Below are 16414 nucleotides of genomic sequence, written 5' to 3'. Positions count from 1 at the left end.
TTCCACAGAAATGTACACGTTAGTTAGCACACTGTTCTCTTCGTGTTTAAAATCATACTGGCTATTGCACACTGTGCAGTAAGTCCAGGCTCTGTCTACCTTCCTTTTTGCTGTTATTCTTTCAGTGCCTTTCTTCCATAAAAGCTCATTGACCACCGTGTCTCCTTGCTCTTCCTAGCTGCTCAAAGGCAAGCATTTCCTAATCAGTATACATGATATGATGCACACAAACTCAGATTCTAACCCTCAAATTCAGGTTTATCTTGGCTTGCTGAGATGCCTCTGAGTAAGATATTCTGGGTAAAAGCCATTTCCTTATGAAAATGTTCTATACAAACAGCTTGGCTTATTTATTTAGGCACTTAAAAAAAAACCAAACTTGATTTCCATTTTTTTTTCAAATTATGAAATGTACTCTTACTCAGCTATCAAGGTAAACTGACTTTGAAGGTATGACCACAGCCCTGCCTTTGTCCATGTGAGGACCAATGAATGTCCTGAGTTGAACTACCCAACTACTCCAAGTTAGCCCTAAGCCACTGTCACCCACGTGACACTGGCAGAAAGATTTACTTCCAGATAGTTCCAGCTCAGTTACACCACCTGGGCTGGGACCAAGAGCATGTTAACCTAAACTGTGGGGAAAATGTCTTAGTTCTTCAAAGCCTGAGAAAATGAATCATTTACATAGAACTTGTCAAGTACATGCCATTGAGGTTCATACCTGTCTTTTTACTGATACAAGGGCTATTAAGAGTGTTAGCTGTGGAGTATTTACACTTAACACATAAGCTGTATACTGAGGGAAAGTTGTACATATTTAAAAAAAAAAAACTCATGATGAAAATCCTAGGTACATAAATAAAATTCCTTTGTAAATGGCATGGGAGTCCACTGCAAAGGATAAAGGAAGCACCACTAAACAACGGGGCTGGTCAACTGTTAGTTGGTATGAATGTGGTGCTGGTAAGGTCAAAGCCAAACCTGACCTCAAATATGAGCCCCAATTAGCTTTACACAGTGAAAAACTACCTCTGGTTGTAAGATCATCGCTTTAGCTCCAGCCATCAGCCTTGCCAAGTAGAAGCCCGCACATGTGGGAATGCTCACTTTACCCTTTACAACTATTTCCCTTTCTGTGTAAGGAACAGGGCCTTGATTTCCACTGTAATTATGGTCACATGCACAGAGAACACATTCTTAACTCTTGGTCAAGCCTGGAAAGAGTATCCTGACTTTATCTTTGGAGAACCCTACCTCGGGGAAGTCATAAATGGAGTCAAGTACCTTGCCCTAATGTATCTCACAGAAATGAAAACCAAAGTCATTCTCTTGTATTATAAAGCATGAAGGAAAGTGTGCCTCTTCAGAATCTGGTGAGTAAATGTGCTGAATGTGAGATACTAGGAGGCCAACTTTTGAAACCAAATGGGAGCTAACCTCAAAACACATCTGGCTCTGGACTGTTTGGTTTCTAGACTGAAGGCATCTCCCCCATCACCACACAGAGGTGCTGATCATCATCTCTGCTGTTAACAATCATGAAGCGGCAGAGAAAGGGATTTCATGCACTGTCAACTGGGCAGAAAGATCAAGATTACTTCGGCCTAATTTTTTCTCAATTCACCTTTCCTTTGACACTGGTATGTTTTTATAACTAGTGTGTAAAAGCTGGTAAGCTGTTTCAAAAACAAATATATTAACATTAAAGAAATTCCACAGTATGGAAAAAATATCCAAAGAAAAATCTCCATACTGGGGCAACCTGTGCAAAGGTGACATTTCTCCTCCCAGCGTCACCCCAAGTGCTTCCTCCCTCTTTCCATTGAGCACTTCACTTATTTCTTCCACATCCTGAACACCTTTAAGCCTTGTCTAAGGCCTCTCAGCCACACCCAGGGCCCAAGACCCATAGCTTCACATCACATTCCAAGTCTGGATAATCAAAGTGGCTTGATTTGGAAAGGTTCTTCTACTTCAGTAGTGAGTTTCATTCCAAATGAATCATCTGCTTAAGCTCAAAAAGTTTTCTAAATATTGTCATGACATTACCCCTCCTGCCAGAGTTGTGGATTATCCACTATTAAAAAGGAAAATGAGATTGAATGTAGGCTCTTAATTTCCTTCTGGACATCTTGAATGAGTGTCTTGTTCTTCTCAGAGCAATCTGGGTGCAGGGACCACCAGGAATGGATTGCTCATTAACCTGTAATGATCACCCCTCAGTGCCTGCTTTCAGGAGATAGTCTCCTTTTTAAGTTTGGTCCCTTTGTTGCTAAGTGATTTGCCTGGTATAAAACAAAACTAACAAAAATCAACAACTGGGTGTTAAGGACAAAGGACTGTTTTGCTGAATATGAGGCAACAGGAGCCTTGATTTCCCTTCCTGCTTTTGCAGTTACAGACTCAATGAACAGCACCAGACACAAAATTTTCAAGTTCTCAGGGTTGCTACAAAGTTGGTAGCTTGCTTACTAGTCCTTTTTCACCTCCTGCTGGAGGTATGCACTTATGGAAAAGGACACATTAATTATGGGAGAAAGGGAAAGGATGGGGGAGAAATACATCCCCTTCTCAGAATGAGACAAACCCTGGGAAGGACTGGGTGTGGGCAGTCCAGAGGAAAAGCTCTAGAAAGGAGGGGACCCACAGCTGGCCCTACTCCTGAAAGTCATTAGACTCCATCTGAGACAGTGGGGCATTCAGCCGATCAAGTTCATCCACTTGGGGTGGGTGGTGCATTATTATCTCCTGGTCCTCCAAAACATCCTCTCCAGCAGCTACCAAATTAGTTAAGGATTTGCTTCGAACACACTGGAAATCCACATGGCGACTCTTGCCTTCTTCCTTTTCCCATGACATCTGGATAAAGGGGCGCTGCACATAATTGTAGATGACTTCAGACCGGCCACCAGGTCTTCTCTTAATCTTTTCTTTACAGGTAGGATAACCTGGAACAATGAAAAAGGTCCATCCCTGTGACTCTGGTAAATTGCTCACTCTGGTGTCAGTCCATACTTGCTCCATTTTAGCCACAACAATTTCCTCATAAACCTAAAGACTGCATGAAAAGTACTTGTGAAGCTAAACCAGTTACTGATCCCTACCCTCTAAAAGTGCTTGCTTCCCTCTTGCTCAGACTAATACATTTTTTTCAAAATCTAAGGAAAGTAACAATTCTAATGGAAGGGGAAGAGAAACCTTATTCATTTGAAGAGTCTTTAGTTACAGTCAACATCATCACAGAACAAAAATCCTGCCAGGGCAGGGCTACTTCAAGTCTCTTAATGCATTTACCTAGAGGGAGGGGTCACTATGAATGGTACTCCATTCAACTGGCAATGGGTTAGCAGGTACGTTGTATGAGGAACAGTTAAGGGAGGTGAACTATTTATAAAGAAAACACAGCGGTCCTGCCCAAATAGCTGAGTCATCTTAGAGCAGCATCAGAGGCTAGAACCAGGAGAGCAGTTATGTATGAGGTATATGCTACAGTAGTAGACTTTGATGTTAGCCTGGAATGAGGGTCTCTATCATTCTGTCCCTGGGGTTTCCCAGGAGACTACAACGGACACATGGAAAGTTTTAAATGAATCATCTTAGAATTTCTTCCAGTTTTAAATTCCAACCTAAATCAGACACAGTGAAGGTCTGAGGAATTCTGTGGGCAGGAGGAGTCAAAAAAAAAAAAAAAAAAAGGTGGGATGGGAGAGATAAAGTGGCTTCAGTACCCTCCACGAATCAGTCTGAGACCCTTTATGAACTTGAGGGCCACAGGTCATTGCTCAAACGACTTAAAGTCATTCTGAAAATATTTCCAATGTTCCTCAAAGGTATATAATAAGTATATAATGGAATACTTGAAATTTTGAGTCCCCAACCTGTAATACTCAGAAGGATCTCAGAAACCTTCTCACCAAGATTGCTGGCAAAATGGTTCTCACTTGGTGAGTGTTCTCTCCCCAACCCCCCAAGTGCCCCTTTGTTCTGATTGTCCTGGGCTGTTTTAATGCATCTTCAACTTAAACTAAAAAGGATGTGTGAGGACAAACATTAACACTGACTAAATTTTTTCTTACCTTCAATTCCAATGCGAATGTTTTTCAGGCCCCGTTCCTTCAACACTGTTTTTGCAACATCTCGATTCTCAATGTATTTGAAGAATCTGTACAGTTTGGAGCTATACAGAACTAGGAAAGAAAAAAAAAAAAAGGAATTATTATGAGTTCTGTAACAGATTCAACTAAGGAAGCCAAAAAAAACCCCACCCAGTTGAATCAAAGATTAAATGTTAAATAAATGAATAAAGGATTAAAATATTAAAATCAGAGGAGTCTTTTAAATAAAGTGGGGAAGGCATTTCCACATATAACATAAAACCTAGAAGACATAAAAGAAATATGGTTGGCAACAGAAAACTACTTCTCTACACAGCCCAAACCACTGTTGACAAAACTCAAAATATAGGTAACCAACTGAGGAAAATAGATACAACTCATTATAAGCTAATTTTCTTAGGGTATACACTAAACTACCATAAATAGATTTTATAAACCTGTAAGTAAAAGATGAACAACAATTCAGTTTTGTAATGGGCAAAAGACACAAATATAATTAGGTAAAGAAATGAAAACATCTTGAAATTAAAAAGATGTTCATCCTCACTCATGAAATGAGAAAATACAAATTTAAACTTGGTAAGATGCTGCTTTACCTATTTAGTAAAATACTGTGTTGGTGAAAGAGTGAGGAACAAGCCTGTCACATATAGTTTTGTGAGTATAAATTAGTACAGCTTTGATGGAGGGCAGTTTGGCAACATCTGTAAAATTAAAAGCACAAAGCTTTTGACGCAGAAGTTCAATTTTTAGGAATATTCTAGAAAGATACATGTGTGAGAAGACTATGTAAAAGGATATTCAGTGCAGCATCATAATGGTGAAAGACTGGACACAGCTTAAATGTCCATCAATGGGACTTACTAAATCAGTTAAGGCACACTCATACAGCCACAAAAAGGAACACGGATGTGGTCATGGTAATGGACAGTATCATTTGAAAAAATGAGAAAAGTTGTGTATGTAATTACTTATATAGGTACACTGAGTACATCTGGAAGGATAGTGAAAAAAAAGATAAAAACTTGGTGGGTGGGACAGGGTTGATAAGACATTTCAGTGTACATCCTTGAATTTTGAATTATCAATTCAAAAAGATTAAAAAATGTCAAGAAACGAATGAAACCACGAGCAGTGCTTCCTTGGTTATCTGACATAGTAGACGTCAACGATCCACTATATTCCCCAGTATGAAGATGAGAACTCCTGCCACTGCTGAAGGCTGATCATCCAGCTTAGTGTGCTATTCATGCTGGTAGTAAGAGTGAATTGCTATTCTGGGCAGCAATTCAATGTGTGTTTCTTGCTGAAAATATCTACGTGGTGTTGGGGTCTCCTACTTTGGGAATATTCTTCCCCCATGGGTGGGGGGTGGTCTTCATCCCAGTCCACAGAATCCTCATCTGTCAGCACAACAATGTGGCACTCTCGCTCGCCTTTCTTGGCACAGCCCACCATGATGGGAAGGATCAGCTCTTCGAGGTAGTGATCAAACTGCTTGTGAGCACCATCATTAGAGAGTTCATGCAGTAACGCACCTGGTGAGAGAAGACACAGGTGAACTTTCTGCCCAAATGCATGTTATTACTGGAATGATAAAAGATTGTGATGCAATAGCTAGGATCACAGTAAGGTGCAGAGAAGTGGTGTGTTTAAAGGCAAAGAGACTGTTTCCTGTTCCAAGGGGATAAGGTGACTTTGTTAAGATGTTTTTCCCTATTCTACCACTCTTCAATGAACCCAAGTTTAATAATCCCTGATTATTCTGATCAACTGAGTTTTGTTGGGCAGCAGTGTCACTGTCAGTGCATATTATACAAGAGACAGAGCCATCATCTGGGGATGACTTCTGAAGATGCTCTGGATCCCGATTTCAGTAATTATACAGTACCACAGTAGACGAAGGAGTCCTGATGTGGTGCTGTGGGCTAATGTACTGGACTTCAAGGTCGGTTTGAACCTCAAGGTTGGCAGTTCAAGCTCATCATCTGCTCCTCGGAAACCCTATACAGGGTCGCTATGAGTCAGAACCAACTTGAGGGCGCTTAATAACAGTAGAAGAGTAACCTTAGTTTGCAGAAACAAAAGAGCTTTCTGTAAATATGTGATCGACCCACAGAGAAATCACAAGTCCAGAGATCTTCAGGGAACATGTAGGAAGATGGATTATGTACTTCAAAGAATAGCGACCCCTGGTGGTGCAAATGGTTAAGTGCTATGCTGCTAACCTAAAGGCTGGCAGCGGAAACCTATCTGCTCCTCAAGAAAACATGTTACATGTGGCCACTGTGAGTCAGAATCAACAACACCTAAAAGTAACAACTTCAAAAAATGTGTTAAATGTTTCAGGAAGCTTACATAATGATAAAAGCATGATATTTATAGCCATACAATCTGAGTTCTAGGCCCAACTTTAATGCTGTCTTGAGAGCAAGATCATGTAGCAGTCTTATTTACTAGATGAGTTTATCAGCTATGCAGCATGGTTAACTGTTCTAAAATTTAAGCAAGTCCTTATCTGTACGGCACTTAAACACCAGGTTAATAATAAAGATAAAAATAATGGGTAAGAAGAACCCAGACAATTTATATCATTTGATTGTTGTGAGTCTTTCCTTAGGTCTCAAAAGCAGTATCCTTGTATGTTAAACAGTTGAATGACACTGCCCAACTCCTGCTAGGGGAAATGCTTGGTGACTAAGTGGCCAGATTAGACTGAAGATCTACTTACTACCTGTTGTCCTTTGTTGACTCTCATTTCTAACAACTTTGAGGCAAGAAAAAGAACTAACTAATTAGTACCAGGGCTCTACCTTTGTAGATGACTTGCAACCCACACTTGAAATCCCCATTTAGTACTGAAAACAATCAGGTAATTCCAAGCAAATTAAAAGTATGGTAGCTCCTCCTGTACTTACTCAGGTCTTGACACCTGATGGTGTTGAAGTCAAAGTTAATGCAGAGATAATCACATGTATCTCTAAGGTCTGCAATAGAGATGCCATCAGGACAATTGATGATGCCAGTTTTATAATAATCCTGCAAATAGATTATAAAGAAGAAATGTAGGCAAAAAACAAGGTGAAAATGACATTTTCTACCCTATTCATTCTTATTAGAGGGATGGGTTGCTGGAATTATCACCAAATTGGGTGAGTAATTAAACTGCAAAGAGGCTCCTGGCTATCCTAACATGATGCATCAGAACTTGACACCTGAGTAAGCCAATGAAGGAAGGTTACAGAAACAGGACATAAGGAGTAAACAGCAATAACCAGAACCAGGGACCCGAATGTCAGGAACAAAGTTTGATGGGACTCAGAGTCACTGACCATGCATTATCAGGGAGGAAGATGCAACAAAAAACCCCACAACCCACCAGCACTGTGCGAAACACTGTTGCACTGATTCCTTCAGCAATCTCATACTCGCCCTTTTCATTGGGCCTTGTGAAGTTGTACTCTCTTCCTGGTCCAAACATCCTGAAAGAGACACAACACAGTTACCACTAACTTTTCTCCCTGATGCCACATTCTGGAAGACTTCATTCCACTGTCTCAGAGTGTACGTTAAAAACTGCATTGGGAACCGATCCCTCTAGCCATCAAGTCTTAGGGAAACTCCCTTTTGACAGCAGAAACCCAAATCAAACTGAACCCATTGTCCTCGAGTCAATTCCAACTCAGATTGGCCTTATATACAGGGTTTCCAAGACTAAATCTTTATGGGATGAGACATAAAGATTTATGTAAATCTTTATTTACAGCAGAGGGGCTGGTGGGTTTGAATTGCTAACTTTGAAGTTCAGCCTACCGCCTAGTCTAATCCAAGGTAGCAAATGCTTTAAGTCTTTATGTGCATGGAGGAATAAAACAGCAACTTCTCAAGGTTCATTTACAGCAAATGTATAGCAAGTGTGGAGTTGACCCTTGGAAAATCTCTGGGGTGCATGACAGTTGCCTTTTATACCCTCTCCACTCCCCAGAAACCTGCCTACCCAGTTTGACAGTTCAGAAAATGGGGTGTTATGCCCCTGACCTTTCCTGTTCCTTCTTGCGACCCTACCAACATTTACCTATCTAGTATGCCATCCCTCAATATTTCTGAGTTTTGCTTTTCAACATCTAATAGATGAGTCTGTATTGTTGTTGTTATGTGCCGTGGAGTCAGTTCCGACTCATAGTGACCCTGCACAGGGTTTCCGAGGCTGTTAATCTTTATGGGAGCAAAACGCCTCATCTTTCTCCCGCGGAACCGCTGGTAGTTTCGAACTGCTGACCTTACGGTTCCCAGCCCGATTCGTAACCACTACGAATCTGTACTAGTGCAGATAAATTATGCTTTTCCTTTCCTGGTATATTTTAATGATGGAGTTCTAGGAAAAATTGTCCTTGTTGAATCTAAGGAGTTACTCTAAAGATAGAAATTCCAGGCCAAGTACAAATGGAGGCTGATGGACAGCTTGATGTTATTTCAGAAAAGCCATCCTTCTCTGGCCTGAACTCAAAGGTCATGAGGGCACAGGGAGGAAGTCGTATTCACCTCTTCCTCTCTTCTTGCAGCTCTTCTCCTCCAGTTTCCTGGCCCTATGACTTCTGCTCTTCCTATTGTACTCTGGGTATAAGTTGTGGAAATGGAAGTCAGCACAAAGGACAGCTCAGGCAGTGGAGTACTTTTTGCCAGCCTGATTTTGATTTCCCAAAGGAGATTTCCCTGACATTTTTTTTCTTAACCTACTGGGAAGCCTTTTGTTCAATTGTGGTCAACTGTTATCATCTACTCTAAACTGGCTGCCTTTTAAAGGTCTGTAAAAGATTCCCAATCACACACTTTCCAATTCCCTGCACCATGCATTAGAAATCCATCCTGAATAACAGAGTCTTTAGAGAATAGAATGCTGACATTTTCCTGGAACACTTGGGGTGAAATCTAGTGGAGACAGCTGTGAATCAGAGTAGTGAACATACCACAAATTTCATCATTCTAAGTCTCTCAGCTAGGGCCTCCTCAGTGTCATGAACCACTTAAAGAATCAGGCTCTCTTCTTCATGTGACAACCCTCCCTATGCTCAGAGAACCCAGACGTCACCCAGGAATCTATTATGCGGAAGAGGCTAGCCTTTCCTCTCTGGATCACTATTTTCAGAGGCAATGCACCTCAGCCAGCCTGCACTGGTGCATACTTCTTTTTGGGGGATGGGGACAATAGCTGTGGTAGTGTCAAGGTTAAGGACAGGAAGCCAAGCCTGATAAAATATAAGGTCAAACTGGGAAACGCTGTTTTTGATGACACTGTTTTAGTGTCATTATAATTCAAATGTCTGAGAAACAATAGGCTTGGCTACAAACTGCTATGAATTTTATGTGTATATTTTAGCACAAAATAGCCGATTTCCACTTAGTCTAGAATTTGGCAAGTGAATGATTCATTCTGATTTCTAATTCAGCTCAAAGTCCTGAGTGAGGTCAGATCTTGATATAAAATAAAATCTCATTGTAAGTGGCTAAGAGTCCATTTAGAATTTCTCCTGTGTGGTGCTTTGTCCTGTATCATATGGACCATTTGTCGAATGCAATTTCTATTAAAAACAGAACAAAAAAAGCCCAAGATACCCTACGATGCATGTCTCCCCTTATCTAGCATCTTGGAGCTGTAGAGCTCAGAAGGACTTGTGATGTTTTACAAATTGTGGCTGAAAGAAATTAAATATCTGACTTCTGTTTTATAGTGACTTATAGAGGAATACAGAAAAAACTTCAGTAGGCTATTTTCCATAATTTTAACTAGATTTTACATTTTGGGTGGGGGCTCATTTTACTCTAGCTTTGTTAGGCAAACTAAGTTTAAAACAGCATCAACCAGCTTGCCCTGTCTCACAAAGATATGAAGGCAGAAAAATAAGCAATGTGATTTTCTTACATCAAATGCAAGATGAACAGCAGGTATTAGCTACTCATCCTAGAGAGCAGAGTGAAACGGAAAGGAAATTATTGTCAATTACCTTCCCAACATGGTATCAGGATGAGCAGTGAAAATTTGTGGATTCACAACAAAACGTGTGCCATCTACAAGAAGTGTGACTTTCTCTGGTGCTTGGGAATGGGAGTTACTGCCAAAGCCCACACTGCTGTTTCCAAATCGTTCTGGAGCAATAAAGGGTTCATGGTTCCGTTTAGTCCCAGGTGAGAAGCAAGAGCCTTTGATGTCTTCGGGAAGCAGCATCATGTGAGAGAACTGAAGATTTGCTGGCTGGGAGGCATAGTCAAGTGAAAGTTCTAAAATATCAGATAAATAAACCAAAATAACTTGATGGTAAAAAGCCTTCGGGGAGAAAATAAACTGTTTTGTGTAAAAAAAAATTTTTCAACAAAACTTCTACAAACAAATAACAACAGAAAAACTTTTAGGCATTCAGACAAAAACTCTTGCCTGGAGTAAGTAAAGACAAAAGTACAAAATAAGATATATATTGGCCTGCTTGAGCTTTTTTCCAGGTGTGTTTATGTGAGGAAGAAAGAGAAACACATACTTTAAAACAAAATGATTAAGACATTTTAAACTACGTATGCCCCCCCCCTTTGAAATTAATCAAACAGAAAACAAGTCTGTGTAGAAAAACAGCAGTCCTCTGCCGCACCCCATACCTCTTTAAGTCTTATGCCACAGTGTTAATCATGTTTTTACTTCTGCTTTCACTTCTACCTCCAAACTGTTGGTGCTGTGTACCACTGAGCTAATTCTAACTCACAGTGGCTCTGAAAGACAGAGCAAAACTCGTCTGTAATCTTTGAGGAGCTGACTGCTACATTTTCCTCTTGTGGAGCAGATGGTAGGTTTGAAATGCAGACTCTTGGTTAACAGACAAGCACGTAGCCACTACACCACCAGAACCCCTACCTCTTAATAATACTTGTATATTTCCTGTGCTTTACTAAAGGAACCAACCACTTTCATGGGGAGCACAGGGTTCAAACGCACCAGCCGCTTCACAGGAGAAAAATGAGGCTTTCTGCTCCTCCCATAAAGATTTAAAGCCTCAGAAACCATAAACAAGATCACTATGAGCTGGCAACAACTTGAAGGCACTTAACAACTACCACTTTTGTGTGCCAAAATGATTCATTTCTACATTCTCCAAACTTTTTCCTAGAACTTCACAGAAAAATGCATTTTTCTCTATGCAGTGGAGAATCCAATTCACTAACAGCATCTATACCATTTTTAGAACAGGCACCTCTTGCTCTCAGTAGAAAAGTCTGGTACAAATGACCCTGGATTAGGATTCATTCATGAATTCTCAGTTTTTGTTAGTCTCCAAAAAGCTGTTCTAAGTCACTTAATTTTTCTGAACCTGGCTCATGATCTGCAAAATGCAGGGCAAAAATATTTTCTCCACTGACCTCACAGAACTGTTGGCTATCAACTGAAATAAAGTGTGTGAGAACAATTAAAAAGGTACAAAGCCACATGATACAAAAAAGCAGGTTCAAAACCAAACATATGAAACCTAGATGACAATAGGATCAAGAATTTACTAAAGGATTTACTAGAGGATTCTTGTAACAACAGGCCCTTCTCCTAATATATTTCACTTTAATGTGAAAAAAGAAAATGAAGATTTCCATCCTATAGAAGCACAGACAGAACAAGTATCCATGTTCCATCACCTAGATTTGGTAAGCTTACATAACATTTTCCTACGTTTTCTTCAAACTTTACTTTTGGAAAGAAAATAAGATAAAACTGAATAATGTTCTCAACTCCTGCCCTTCATGTATTTTAAATTTGTATATAATTATTCAGGAACATGATTACTGCCCATACTTCTGGAAAATTAGTCAGATTTTCTGTACTCAAAAAACTAAGTAAGTTTGCTAAAGTGCATTTAAATGTTAGCCCACTCATTTGTAGATAACAGAAACCGAAAACCTAGGTCACAAGTTGATTTAGAGTCCACATCCTATAGCTTCTAATATGTTTTACATGTAGCCCTGTGCCTGCACACCAAGAGCTAAGTTTCCATGTAAAACATTCCTATCAAACTTCGAGTACCTGAATTATGAATTCAGTTCTTAAGAATGCTTGATTTTCCAACAGTGAAGCAATTAAATTGAGTTTGATGTTTGAAGAACAGCAAGCTCTACCTCAGGTTCTACTCAGTTTAAATGGCTGTGCAGGAAAAGACTCCCTGTACAAGTTCTCCCTAATGGTCTACCCAAGGGTGGCAGTCATACTCTGCTTTTCCAACAACTTATGCAAATAAAACATTAACACAGCCTGGTCAGAAAACCATTAAAATCCTAGTCCCCTACATCATAACAATGTGACAAGGTTACCTCAGCTTTCTCACCTGAATAACAAGAATAATAATAGTTGTGAGGAGTAGTGTACGGAGCAACAAACTTTCTGCAGAGGGTCATGAAATAAAAATATTTTAGGCTTTTTGGGTCAAACCCTGACACAGTAGCAGGAAAGGAACCAATAGACAGCATGTAGACAAATGGGCTCCAATGTGTTTCAATAAAATTTATACAACAAATGGGCCAGATGTGACCCATGGGCCATACTTTGCCAAACTGAGATAAAGAATGTATGTAAAGTTCTTAGCACAATGAATACTCAAATGTGAAGTGCCTTGAGTCTGACTCATAAGGTTTCCTGGAGTCCTGGTGTGGCGCTTTAGGATAATGTGCTAGATTCAAAGTCAATTTGAACCACTAGCTACTCCTCGGAAACCCAATACAGGGTGTCACTATCCGTCCAAACCAACTCCACAGCACTGAACAACAACACAGAGTTTCCAAGGAGTGGCTGGTGGGTTTGAATTGCCAACCTTCTGGTTAGCAGTCCAGTGTTTACCCTTACAGCACCACACTAGGATTCCTTAATGAATACTTGCTATTATTATTTGTATTGTTTATATTAAAAGTTAACAAGAACCTAGCCATTTTTCAAGAGTTTTACATCCATTAACTCATTTATTTACCAGTCTTATGGATGAGGAAGAATATTAATAACTCTGTTTTGTAGCTTAGGAAAACAGGGCTCCGAAAGCTTACAGGTCCCCATCCATGGTTACAGCTAATATGCAGCGGAACTTGAATTTTAATTTGTCTTCTGACTTCAAACCCATTGCTGTTTCTCTTACACCATTATCACCAAGTTAAATGTGCTAACCTGATTAAATATTTGGAGATGTTTTATGATAGTCAACTTTATACAATTATGACAAACAAGCTAAGCCAATTAACTGGATAATTTACTTAGAAGTAAATTCATGACTTCTGGGTAGAATGGATGCTTTACAGGTGTCAGAAAGTCCCCCAAGATGAAGTCAAGATCTATCATCGTACCATCACTCCTGGGACCTAGGGGATAAGTAAGATTTTGAAGACCAGATGAAGCCAGGCTACTTGCATCTTTTTCTTGAGTTGCAGTTGAAGCATCATCCACTAGGCGGCTGGCCTCCTGCCGCAATAACCTGTCACCATCACTGACACGGTGAACATTCATCCTTGGAGAATCTGTATCCTGAACTGTCTGCTGACCAGAGATTAATCCTAAAAGACAGGAATATGCATGGTTTACAGTCTTTCAAAAACAGGTTTCCAATGACTTCTGTGGCATGAAAGCAAAATTAGAAAGGACAGCTCTCATTCTTGTTCTAAAGAGAAATGGGACTCTTAAAGCATTTTTGTGATTTCTTATTAAAAGGAATTTTGAGGAAGGCACTCTGGTAGTGTAGTGGTTACAAATTGGGCTGAGAACCTTAAGGTCAGCAGTTTGAAACTACCAGCTGTTCCGCGGGAAAAGATGAGGCTTTCTGCTCCGGTGAAGATTTACAGCCTCGGAAACCCTGTACAGGGTCACTATGAGTTGGAACAGACTCCACGGCACACAACAACATAGTTTCTGTGGAGTGGCTGATGGGTTTGAACTACCAACCTTGTGGTTAGCAGTCCAGTGATTAACCTATATAGTGCCAAACCAGAACTTAAAAGGGCTAGACTAAATTACTAAGAATGTTGATAAATGTGTGTGCCATCAAGTTGATTCCAATTCTTACCAACATAGGACAGAGTAGAACTACCTGCCCTCTCCCCCACAGGGTTTTCTATACTTTATGGATCAGATCTTTTCTCCTGCAGAACTACTGATGGGTCCAATCTATATTAGCAGCTGAGCACTTAACCACTGCACCACCAGGGCTCCAACGATTTTCAGTTTTATCCATAAGCAGATATCAAATCCACTGACCCTGGTCACATTCATGACATAGTATATAGTAAATGGTGGTAAATATAATATGGTGGTGTTTATACCACAAGGCTATGGGTTTGGGTGGGGGATGAGGAGTCCAACTGCACAATAAAAAAAATCAGCCCATAGGTTTTGTTTTTTTTAGCCCATAGATTTTTAAAGCTTGACATATACACTTTTACAGTAATTGTTGATATCATTAAGTGCTGTGAGTCGATTCAGACTCATAATTACCCTGTAAAGGGTTTTCCAGGAATAGCTGATGGGTTTGAATCGATGACCTTGTTCAAAAGTGGTTAGCAGTCCAATGCTTGTCCTACAGTGCCACACTAGGCCCCAATTAAGCAGTGGTGGTGTACCATGGAATCAGTTCTGACACACTGCGGCCCTGCATAGGGTTACCAAGGCTATAAACCTCTATGGGAGCAGAGAGCTTCATCTTTCTCCCAATGAGCAGTTAGTTGTTTTGAACTGCTGACATTAGGAACATTAAAAACAATCACAACCATAATTATAGTGGAAAAGTCACTTGAGCAAAGTTTGATTTGCAGCATGCAAACTCTCCTTTTTATCTTGTTTTCTTTCACTTTCTGTAGTTCACGCTCAGACTTCAAGCACCCTTGCTGACTTTACTGTTGCTGTTAGGTGCCGGTCAGCTGGTTCCGTCTCATAGCAACCCTATGCACAACAGAACAAAACACTGCCAGGCCTATGCCATCCACAATTGTTACATTTGAGCCCATTACTGTATTGCTTTCTAAAAGTGGTATTAAGCAGGTAACCCACATGCATAACATTACTGGTAATTAGGATGACTCTTCCATTAGAACACCAAGTGGTATGAACTGTGAGTGTGGGGGAACTTCAGGAGGGCCTTAAGTGGTTGAGCAGCCTCAGGAGGAAAGGCAGCAGGGAGAGATTATCCAGATAAGTATGGGGCCTGTTTGTCTCCTCCATTCTGCCTCGTCGGCCAGTGATTTGCACATGGCAGCATTATGTGTGTTCATGATGATAGAGCACTACTACTTGGGGGAGAGGTGGCACTGGTATAGCCTTACAGCTAGTTACATTCTAATACTCTGAATTCCTTACATGCCTAACATGTATGTAGTTGTCGTTGAGTTGATTCCAACTCATAGTAACCCCGTATAGGGTTTCCAAGGAGCAGCTGGTGGGTTTAAACTGCCAACCTTGTAGTTCACAGTCCAGTGCTGATTCTACCAAAAAAAGTGTAATGTGAATTAAATTTTGACTCTCTTTAACTTGTACTAGGACATTACTGAACATAAAGTTGATTGATCAGTTTAGTGCCTAAGAACAAGAGACCTATTTTATTGGGCTTTTAAATTTGGATATAAAAATGATCGTTTTTAAAATATGGATTATTACATGTGCCTGAAAAAAAATCAAATTTACTATTATTTTTATTGCTAATAAGGTGCCAATTCATCTTTACATTGACTCAATATTACTATTTTTGTATTCACTATTATTGTTTATACAATTCAATGCAATGAATTCCATCTGCCTTTCTAGTTTTTAACTATTTAATTTTTTATATCATACCTCCCCAGCTAGATTTTAAACAATTTAGAGGCAAAGGGCTTGTCTTATAAACCTCTATATCCCCTAGAGCAGCCTGCATGAGTGCCCTGCATACACAGTGATCCTTCAGTAAGACAGTACAACCTATTCGATCATGTTACCTAAGCTTCTGCAACCTTTCAAATTAAACCTTTAGCATGTTAGATTGAGAATTCTCCAAAGTTTTCAAACTTCCATCAAAGTCAGGTGATGAAGTATGATAGGGAGAAGTTCTCAAGTCACGGAATTTGGTAAATGAACTAATTTACTCTTCATCCATACCATATGATTAAAATGTAAAAGTAATGACATCTTTGCCAGACTAAATATCTTAAAGTCTTTTCAGTCTGTTCTCCGTAACTACTTTGGTGGCTGGAGTCAGTTCCGACTCATAGCAATCCTGTACAGGATTTCCGAGGCTGTAAATCCTTACGGGAGCAGAAAAAGCCTC

General features: G+C 40.0%; 1 protein-coding gene across 3 annotated transcripts; it reads right to left on the bottom strand.

Moving 5' to 3' along the window:
- Positions 1–2257: 2257 nt before the first annotated feature.
- KCTD20 (potassium channel tetramerization domain containing 20) lies at positions 2258–13679 on the bottom strand. 3 transcript variants are annotated; one of them, XM_006860409.1, is made up of 7 exons: positions 13473–13673; positions 10121–10394; positions 7498–7600; positions 7037–7157; positions 5459–5656; positions 4080–4190; positions 2258–2951 (listed from the first exon to the last, which is right to left on the bottom strand). In XM_006860409.1, the coding sequence occupies exons 1-7, from the start codon at positions 13630–13632 to the stop codon at positions 2659–2661; spliced, it is 1260 nt and encodes a 419-aa protein (XP_006860471.1). In that variant the 5' UTR covers positions 13633–13673; the 3' UTR covers positions 2258–2658. The 3 variants fall into 3 exon arrangements, with proteins under 3 accessions (XP_006860471.1, XP_006860472.1, XP_006860473.1); XM_006860410.1 differs by lacking the exon at positions 10121–10394 and having other exon boundaries at positions 2436–2951; positions 13473–13679; XM_006860411.1 differs by lacking the exons at positions 7037–7157; positions 7498–7600; positions 10121–10394 and having other exon boundaries at positions 2659–2951; positions 13473–13632.
- Positions 13680–16414: the final 2735 nt, after the last annotated feature.

Source organism: Chrysochloris asiatica, unplaced genomic scaffold (assembly GCF_000296735.1).
Source record: "Chrysochloris asiatica unplaced genomic scaffold, ChrAsi1.0 scaffold00038, whole genome shotgun sequence".
Classification (NCBI taxonomy): Eukaryota; Metazoa; Chordata; class Mammalia; order Afrosoricida; family Chrysochloridae; genus Chrysochloris; species Chrysochloris asiatica.
Note: the sequence above shows the minus strand (reverse complement) of the source record. Positions and strands in the feature narration are given on the sequence as shown.